The sequence below is a fragment of the Rhipicephalus microplus genome, unplaced genomic scaffold (assembly GCF_043290135.1).
Source record: "Rhipicephalus microplus isolate Deutch F79 unplaced genomic scaffold, USDA_Rmic scaffold_12, whole genome shotgun sequence".
NCBI classification, from domain to species: Eukaryota; Metazoa; Arthropoda; class Arachnida; order Ixodida; family Ixodidae; genus Rhipicephalus; species Rhipicephalus microplus.
The window spans coordinates 29491761-29502199 of NW_027464585.1; the positions used below are offsets into that span (position 1 = coordinate 29491761).

The 10439-nt window shown below is 48.1% G+C and overlaps 1 protein-coding gene across 1 annotated transcript; it reads right to left on the minus strand.

Annotated features, from left to right (window-relative positions):
* Positions 1-5705: 5705 nt before the first annotated feature.
* On the minus strand, positions 5706-9215 carry LOC119166708 (uncharacterized). Its single transcript, XM_075882426.1, has 3 exons — positions 6482-9215; positions 6266-6386; positions 5706-6172 (listed from the first exon to the last, which is right to left on the minus strand). The coding sequence occupies exons 1-3, from the start codon at positions 6664-6666 to the stop codon at positions 6119-6121; spliced, it is 360 nt and encodes a 119-aa protein (XP_075738541.1). The 5' UTR covers positions 6667-9215; the 3' UTR covers positions 5706-6118.
* Positions 9216-10439: the final 1224 nt, after the last annotated feature.

The window sequence follows — 10439 nt, forward strand, 5'->3', positions numbered from 1 at the left end:
AGGGTAGTACCTTGCGTTAACTGCACTGGGAGAGAGAGCAGTGAGAAGGACAGATGACGGTTCAGGCGGTGGTGATGGAAAGCTTGTGGGAAAGCTTGTAGGAGGTGCGGCAGCAACCGACGCATACGTTCGTGGCGGCAACGTCGAGCTGACGGTGCCTGTTGGCGCGGCGGCGGCATGCAAGAATGATGGGAGAGTACGAGCGACAATGGGCTGCAGGCGGGCCATGTGGGTCATGGACGTGAGCTCCTCTCTAATTACATCCCGCAATGACATTGAAGAAGACTGAATGCGACACACTGAAGGTAGTGTGAGTCACGTTGATTCTAATTCTTTACATATAATCACCCTTATTGTGTCTCGTAGGTTTGGATCCGCCATAATACGGGCCGCGTCACTGTCCCGTTGTAGGCGCATAGACTCAAGTTCTTCAAGGCACTGACAGGTTGTCGCAACGTCAGCAACGGTAGCCGGATTCTGGATTGCAAAGGCATTGAATGCGATGGGTGCAATTCTCTTAAGAAGCTGGCGTACTTTGTCTGACTCAGTCATTGGTGTGTTAACCCGGTGGCAAAGTGAAAGGACATCCTCGAATGTAGGATGCACACGACTCCCCGTTGTGCTGTTTCCGAGTCGCGAGAGTTTTCTTTGCTAGAGCCGAACGAACAGCCGGTGTGCCGAAGACATGGCGAAACTGATCTTTGAAAGCTGACCAGTCGGGTATGTCGATGATGTGGTTGAGGAACCACGCCTTCGCGACATCCGTGAGGTAGAATGAGACGTGAGCGAGTTTGTAGGTGTTATCCCACCGTTTAGCAGCGCCGACACGTTCGAAATCGTCCAGCTATTCCTCCAAATCTTCCCCGCGCACACCAGCGAAGGGATGAGGCTCACGCTGCAGGCTGTTAATGAGGTGAGAAGGCGCGGCACGCGGTGGCGGAGTGGGAACGGCTGAAGCAACGACCTCATCTTGGTGCGACATATTGCGGGACCCCTGGCCCAAGTGATGACCTGAACGTAGCTCCAGGGGGTAGAGTGGTCGAGAGGACGACGAGGCATCTAACAGCACGTTCCATAACGTATGAACGCAAGTTGGAAGACTTTTATTAGGCCCTAGGAACCGGCAGCCGACAGCTACGATGAACGAACCAAGATGATGATGCTACGCGACAACGATGAGGATGCATGAACACATAATGATGATAATGTACAGGTGAGGAGGATGGGTATACTAAATGCCCACAATATATCCCCACAATGAGTGAGCGTGCGGGAGGCCGACGGCAATGGGGGCCAATTTCTAGGCGGTCGCAAAGCACAGGCGAACTGCAGACGCCGAAGCTGACCGTCGCGATGCATTTCGTGCGTGCTATATAGAACACGACCGAGCCCGTTGCCGGCAAGCGCGATCAGTATCGCACACGCGACAAGTAGAGTAGAATAAAGAATGATAACCTACTTGCCTTAGAATCCAGCGCTGTTCTCTGGCCTGAGTCGGACTGAAGTATGTATCCGATAGACCTGTTGTCTTTTCGGCTGCCATATTGGCCTTCCCAAGTGTTGCTGTCGTGTGTTGGTCGTGACTATCTAGAAGCCAGAGATATACAGCGCGACGTGGTGACGTGTCGAAACTTGCTCTAGACTTCATGGGTGCAGCGAAACGCAAAAGCAGCAGCCCACGCTCATACCAGCGTACACACAAGCACCACGTCGTAATTCTCAGATCGTCGAATCCAGGCGCCCGTGGTCGAGCACTCCGAGCACGACGCAACGCCAACCGTCGCCGGCAAAATACGGGGAAAGACAGCCTACAGAGGAGGAGAAGGGAGGAGGGGGGATGGTCACCTTGGCAACACTTTTTGCGCTGCCTGCAATCCTCGGGCGGTTCATCCCCGTGGAGCGTGATTAAAGACTAAGTGGTTTCGCGCGGCACGCCTCCCTCGGTGGTTGCTCCTCAATGGTCTATTCGTTCATTGCGCGCGCCTATTGGGCTCCACTACTCCTTTTTCGGGTAATATTGCCTTAGAGTGTACTACTACTACTACATACATCAGACGACGTACAGACCCACGCCTTAAGAAGCTTCGCCCCTAAAACTTTTTAAAGAATGGTGATATTCATGATCGAGGAACACTCTTGGAACTCAGTGAAAAACGAAGTAAGCTTGGAGGATATCGCTTCATAGTTACCGTTTACTTTTACTCTAGGTTGGGGCAAACCAAATTTCCAACAACTACCTCATGATCACTAATTCCAGTCATAGTTGTAACTGACCTTATGAAGGCGGGATGATTACAAAAAACAAGATCTAGTATGTGAGCACATTGCCCAGTGCACCTTGTGTGAGATGCAACGAACTGTTATTGCAATGCGTGTTCCCCAACGAGCTTGTAGCGTCATCATGACCACCATTCATCATCGTCATTTCTTCTAGCCATTGCGCTGCGCCTCTCGTGCAGCTCAGGCCACAGCTCGAGGCGCGAGCAGGTGGATCGTGCCTGGGGTTTGGACGCTGAAGCTGCCACCGCTACACTTCGGCAAATCACCTTGGATGCAATGACCGACGCTCCTGAGGACGACGTGCCTGGTCCGCCTATGACACGACAGACCGCTTCTTGTGTACCACCTACACTGGCGGACAACCACCAGGCTGCCCCGACGTGCACGGGTACGCCAGCCGACCTTCCGGTAGAACCCACGCCTACTGGGTCTCATGAACTCCCTCCAGAGTCCTTGAAGAGTGACACGACCTCGCAACAATGCACCTTGAGTTGACGTGCCTCTCGCCACCGCCCAGGCGTACACTACCTCTCTATGGCGCATCGGCCGACCAGTCGTTGTGGACCTGCTTGCCTACCGTGACCTTCGTGCACTTCTTCGAGCACGGCGTTGCCACGTCCGTCGACTCGGCCATCCGCGCCAGCACGGCAGCCGCACTGTAACGCTTAGGTCGGTGTTTCGTCGACAGTTGCGACCGCACCAGCACAGCCAGCCAACTGCTCTTTGTCGACAGCCTTGTCGGCACCATGTGCACTGTAGGAGACTCCATCACGACCATTCCAATACATTGCTTGGTCATCATGGCTCCGCTTTGATCCATCAGACCACTTCGCCCACGTCACCGACTCAGGTTTTTCAGCGCCTTCCCACGGCTCTAGATGGGGGCACCTTTGCCAGCCGCGTTCACTCGAACCGCCGGATTCGCTCTCAAATTCTCCCAACCAGTCGTTGTGGGACGCACGTGTCTAAGACCCCAGCGACCTGGCTCTTTCATCTCCGTCCACTGCGCTTCTCCCAGTGTCGGTCACCAGAGACCCACTGGTTCCCGATGGTCTTTTCTCGTTGACAACCTGGACTGCTTACGGACACTTTGACTCGTGTCACGAACCTTCTTGTATATACGCCCCCATCATTTTTCATTTCTGCGGGGAGGGGGGGGGGGTGAGCTGTAGCGTCATCATTACCGCCATTCACCATCATCGTCATTTTTTCTAGCCACCGCGCTGCGCCTCTTGTGCAACTCAGGCCACAGCTCGAGGCGCGAGCAGGTAGATCGTGCCTGGGGGTTGGACACTGAAGCTGCCGCCGCTCCACTTCGGCAAATCGTTGGCCGCCGTACCGTCTTCCTCTCTCGCTACAAGCTCCTCCAGTGCCAAGTACGGGCCCGACCGCAAATGCAAGACGGGAGCATGTCTTATCCAGTCAACATCCGGAAGTTTAAATCGCGTCATAGTAATATATATTCAGTTCCTGACGTAGCCAGTGCTTCAGACAAAGCTTCCAATGGCTGCGCACTGTTAATGTTAGGCGGCCGATAAAAACAGCCCACCGCAACGTGCTGCGCTTGTGACAGCTCAATTTTGCACCACACGGCTTCGTACTGAAGGCGAATAATTGATAAAAACACGCTTTTCATCTGTTATTAACCAATATGAAAACTCCCCCGCCGCGCGCATCGCGATCTTAGCGATAGACGTTCATATATGAAGGAAACACTTCTGGGTCGTAAATATACTGTCATTGAGCCACAACTCGGTGCCAAAATTTATATCGGCATTTGTAGTATGTACTAAGTCTAAAAACGCATTCTTCTTATTTTTATGCTCCGACAGTTAACAACACTAAAAACCAGGTCTAGCTGATCATCCCCTTGGCACCGAACGGAGTGCTATGACTGTTATTGCAACGGTTCGACGTCATCACTGGAAGAATTGTAGGTAAATGTTCGGGCCCCTATAATCAGCTTATTGAAGCAAAGCCTGAATGTTTCTTTGCGCTCTTCGGCAAATGCGACCAGTTTTCTTCTTTCCAAACGAACTTTGCTTGAGTAATCCTCGCTTATTGACAGAGCGGTTCCTCTCAGCTTGTGTGCCCTCGTAAGTACATTTTGCTTTTCTTTGAAAGAACGAAATTGTGCTACAATGGGCCTGTTCTTCTAGGTAGTAAAGCGGCCCACCCTGTGAGCCCATTCAATGTCGGATGACGTCACCTGGGCACCGAGATGGTTCGAGCAAAGAGATAGCATCCGACGTTCAGAGTCTTCCCAACTCTCGCCTGATGCATATTTCACTCCGTAAGAGACCAGGTTATTTCTGCGCGACCTATATTTAAGGCCATCTTGGCGCCTTTCAACTCGGTCCGACTGCGCTGCAAGTGAGAAGTTTGTAGATTTCAGCTGTTGGAACTCGGCCCCTAACTCTTTTAGCCCACCAACACCGCATTTAATCACTGTCAATCGAGCCATAAGTTCTGTAAGTTTATCGTCAGCAGCCTTTTGATTAGCTATAATATTTTGAGCACTTCGAGAACCTTATCCTGACCGTCGTGTATTTTTGGCAATGAACGCATTGCTTCAAGAAGTTTCTGTTGTTCCCTAGTGAACGGTCCCGGATTCATCTCGACGTCCCCAGACATAGAAGTCAGGGAACGTCATACCAACTAGCTTGAGCTGGTTGGTATGACATGACGATAGTTATAATGCGAGAGCAGAACGACGACAAAGAGACGTGTCCTTCTTGTCTATTTGCCGTCGTTTTGTTCTCGCGCTATAACTATTGTCCTCTGACAGCAATAAACACCCCCACAGTACAGAAAACACAGCTTAAGATTTTTCTGCAATTGTCTCAGACAGGCAATGAAAACAAGCATGCACAAGGCATGAAAGGTAGGGTTTCAGTGCCATTATGCGAGACCACTCATATCGATAAACGGAAACATGGCAGTAAGATATACTAACCTGAAGAGCGAGAGACTAACCCCCGTATTCTAGAACGCCCCTTCACTCAACGCTCCACCTTAACATGAGAAAGTCATATATATATAGGGACCTTATGAGAAAGCCGATGAGAGCGCCATCTCTAGGCAGGGCAAGTTACTGCATAGAAGCGATAATTTGCTGCTATTTTTTAGTAGCGCAGCGTCATTTTCAGCCGAGCAGCGGCGCAGTGCGCAACTCTGTCATGTGGAGGGTGAAAGTCGAGTCGAGGAGCGTTTGTGAATACGGGGGTAAGTATCTCGTCTTCACGACAGCACCGAATTCCAGCGGCGGCTGGCGAAACAGGCTCTTGACATTTTCGTGGCCGCGAGAAATTTGGACGTTCTTGGGTAGTCCAGGAAACTTTATTTTATTTCATGGCCCCCAAAGTTACTGATGCTAATGTTTATAGTGTCAAATTGTACAGCTAGCAGTTATCTTTCAAACATGGTTAGTTTGAAACCACAAATTTATTACCAATAGTACAAAAAATCATCGAATGAAAAACATTGTAAATGCATGAAGAAAGAAATTTCATAGAACCATCAACACTGCTCTCAACAGGCTAAGCATAAAAAGATATCGAAATATACATTTTAAGCGCAAGGGACACACGGAGTTATGCTGCATATATAAGCGCTGTAAATACAAAATTTTTGTGTACATAAAATAACATTACACGTAAGTCTTTTTCATGCCAATGTGCGAAGCAGTTTGGCGATGCAATAAAACACAGGTTTGCTACGCTTCTTCACCAAAAAACATTTGCTTTCTGTTCATCTTTTTTTTGTTCATAGCATGAATTACAGTTCCTTTTTTTTTTGCTGGCGCTGTTAGCTCTGGGGAGCGTTTCGTGTAGGAGCATCAAGATGAACTGTGACACCTCCAAGAACTGTCTTTCCCGCTGTACGTCGGCTTCTGAAAAATATGTGTCCAAGCATGTTTATTTGTGATTCTGCATAGCTCTCCAATGCATTGAACAGTAAAAACCAAAATGTCGACAGCACTCACGAAGCGCCGCGCGGCACTACGTAACGCGGTTCGATGGTTCATTTCCGGCTGCCTCCGCGCAAGAAACTGCACACTCTGCGCTACCGCCGGCAAGTGGTCCCGCTCGAAGAAAGTGGACTTCCTGCAGATAAGAACCCCAACCTTCAGAACACATCGGATCAACTTACGCCGACGCGCGCCGGCAACAACGAGGTCCGAGCACGAAGCTAAACTGACCGGTGGACGACCACTGATGTTCCGGGGCAGTTTGACGAACTCTCGTCATCCGTGCTGAAAACAAAAGTGTCGATGTCATCTTCCGAGCCTGTGCTGTTGTCATGTGAATACTCCCGCCCAGATGCACGAGAATCCCCAAAAATTCGCCGCTTTCGTGAAGCAGTCACACGCGAAGTCGACGCCATGATTGAAACTATGCATGCTCACTCGCCCGCATGGAAAAATGTCACCACACAATGAAAAAAAGAGAAACACAAAAGCGAAAGTGATCAAATACTTCTCCTTTTATGCGATAGATAGCGCAAGGGGTCCAAAAGCTTTCGAAACAGGGCAAATATTGAAGTTGTAAACATCGAAAACATATACTATCGATAGGAATAGGCGCGGTCACGAAAGTGGTAAATAAGTTCGTGGTCCCATGACGATACATGCGATACCCATGGCGGTTGAGTGACGATATGCTTGATCTCCGGGAAGGCAGCTGTCAAATCCAGCACGTCGGAACACGGCTGACAGCGATGAAGCACCGGGCACTGTTCGGCGTAGCATGCTTCGTTGATTTAAGAGGGCATGAATTGCACATCGCCCGAGTCGACTAGCGCCTGCAAAAGCTGAAGAGCAAAACACTGTGCAAGTATCCCGTCCTCATGACAGCACCGAAACCCTGGATCTCCATTTTCCATACAAGTGTTACGCGATGTTCGTTTCAGCCGGCAAGGAGTTCACTCTCTGTCAGGTCAATTAGGCCTTGATCAGACACTACGCCTCGGGAATTGTTCAGAGAACGGCACGGTTTCAAAAGAGGTGAGGTGTTTTGACAGGTTTTCATACTGGGTCTTGCTTTGGACTTCAAGAAGGTCGCCACTAGTTATATAACCTGGCTTTTTGATACGACAAACGGAGAAATTGTTCTTGCGTTCTTTTCTTGTTTTCACAGCGAATAACATGGAAGCGCGAGAAAATTGCATTAAATTGGCTTTGTAAAGACAATCAGTGTTGCTTCGGTGCGCCCCCTTTTAGGGGGAAGGCGATTAGAAAGTTTGGGAAATGAAAAGAGGCCATCAAGTGTGTATAAATTCGGCAGCATGCATGCTAGCCGCCCGCTATGAATCACGACAAGGGGGGCGCGGCAGCGCAATGGTATAAAGCTATGCCAGCGCCAGCTGTACAAAGCCACTATAACCCAATATTGTGTGCCTAAGAGAGGGCAGATACACAAGGTTAACCCTTGCCGCCTGGAAAAAAGAAGCAAATAGAAGTGAGGGGATGACAGGAAATATTGAAAAAGAAAAGAACGAAGATCACCAAACAGAGAGGCAGGGTGACTGCCAATTCACCCTGGGTAGGTGAGCCCGGGGGTGCCGTCTGCATGAAGCCGGTGCCAAAGAGGTGTGTTGCCTCTGCCGGGGAGGCCTTAAAGGTCCAATCACCCAGCACTGGCTCAACCCTTAGGGTCCCCTTTTCCCGCGAAACGGCAATGCCAGGCACGGCTAGGCGTGGGAGGGAGTCTAACCCCTGGTGGCTCGGTGGTGTCACCACACACCATACGCAGACACCCCTTCGGGGTCTTTCCTGTGCTTTATTTACATTTGCATCCTGAACCTTCGAGAGCGATGTATTCGTCAGTGTTTTGCAGCGTTTTCAAAATTTATTCTAAGTTCTTGGAGACTAGGCTTAGCAAGTGTGCCTAAATAAACACAGATAGTTTCCTTAATAACAACAGAACATACCTCCTGCTTTGTCCCTAGCGTGAGATACCGCGAAGCGGTAGCAGATTTCACAATTTATTCATTACTGTGACGGATGTGAGCGAGTATCAAGCACGATATATTGGACCGATGCGGGTGGTCGTGTCTGCATGGGCGCTGTCATGTTGGCTTCTATCCTCAGCTACGGCCTCGGCCGCTTCGCTGGACCGATTGCGTTGGCAGGAGCAACTGGCTGGGGGAAGGCCAGTTACAGTCACTTGATCAAACATGGTAGCGCCCGCGCGACACAGCGGAAAATTTTCTATATGTACCTTTTAAATACACTTTGCAATGCCCTTCTCTCCGCGTACCAATATCATGTGTAAACATTTACCTACTTCTCTGAAGGCACGTTTCACTTTCATGCGTTATACCAATTTCTACATTAGAGGGATCAACCACATTTCGTTTTTCAGCTGTACCCTTGAAGAACACAAGTCGAAAAGTATTTGGTTTGGGCTAGCTGGTTCATGGCACTCATTTCGAAAGGCCAGCGCAACGACACGAGGAAAGAAAGACAGAGAGGCAAATACCGCTTTTTGCCTTTCTGTCTCTCTTTCCTCGTGTCGTTGCGCTGCCCTTTCAAAGTGAACACAAGTCAACTTATCGGAACGTCTGTTTCAGAAAACCCTTTGTTTAAGATTTTTTTCTCTGATGCTTCTATTTTTCGGCTCCTGCTTCACGAAGTTCCTTCTCCTGACTGCAGCCCTGCTGCCTTTTCTTGGTAGAATATATATATACAAGGGAAAGAAGTGTATACTTAAGGGCTCGTTTTTTCCTGTTCTGACACAATATTAATGAGATCAAACAGACAATAATGCCAAGGAAAGTATAGGGGAAGTTATTAGACCGAAGAGTAATGTAAATTTGAAGAAAGAAAAGTGAGTGAAACGATAACTTGCCATGGGCAGGAACTGAACCTGGTATTCGAATGTCGCAAGTTCGGTTCCGGCCCACGGCAAGTTATCTTTTCACCCACTTTTCTTTGTTCAAATTACCATTCGGTTTAACAACTTCCCTTATACTTTCCTTGCCATGATTGTCTGTTAAAATATATATATATATATATATATATATATATATATATATATATATATATATATATATATATATATATATATATATATATATAAGGGAAAGAGGTGTATACCTAAGGGCTTGTTTTTCCGTGTTATGACACAATAATAATTAGGTATAACAGACAATAATGGCAAGGAATATATAGGGGAAGTTATTAGAATCAATGTAATGTAAATAAGAAGAAAGAAAAGTGGGTGAAAAAACAGCTTGCCGCGAGCAGGAATCGAATCTACGACCTTCGAATAACACGTCCAGGATGACAGGATTATATACAGTAGTAGTTAACAGAGTGATAGAGGGGCTTAAGAGTATAGCGTTATCTTGCCGCAAACGTTCGTTGCGGAGAGCGCCTTGTAGTTTAGCGAGATTGCGTTTACGTGCTTCAGCTTTGACGGTGGTGCCACCTGTAGGAGTGCGAATAACTTGAAGAACAGTGAAAATATAATAAAACGAGATTGGTGCCTGTGTCACTGCACGAAGCAGTGTTACAAGTTTTTTGTAATAATAAAAGGAAATAAATATGAACCACATACAAAACGCGAAAACATTGGTCTTACCGCCGAAACGTTGGAAGTAATAAAGATTTTCACACGTTCGTCCATCGTTTTTCAGCGTATACAAGTTCTTGAAGACGGGGCTCTCGTCGAAATGTCGGCTGAATAAACAGTTGTTATGTGGAAGCGCATCTACATTTATACTTATAACCTTGCGGCAACCGAAGTTATTCTTCTGCATATATGCCTTATACATACATATGTATGTATGTATGTATGCATGTATGTATGTGTGTGTGTGTGTGTGTGCACGCGTGCGTGCGCAAGGAACTTGTGCATACCCGATAAGTGCACTCGCCGAGAAGCAAGTGACCGAGTCAGGCTCATAATGTTTGAAAGAGCATGCATGTAGTAAGCAAAAAGCCGTTTCACATGAGTAGGAGAAAATTAAAGGGGTGGTGACACAAAATTTCGGGGCCGAGATATCCTGCAGGGTCTATTCTCGTGAACATTCGTATATCATCTGCAAGATATCAACAGCGAGTATAGCTTGAAAGGTATTTTAAATTCATTTTGAAGTTTGCGTGAGCAACTGACTGCATAGCGCTGTAGACACCATCGGAGGGGACTCCAAGG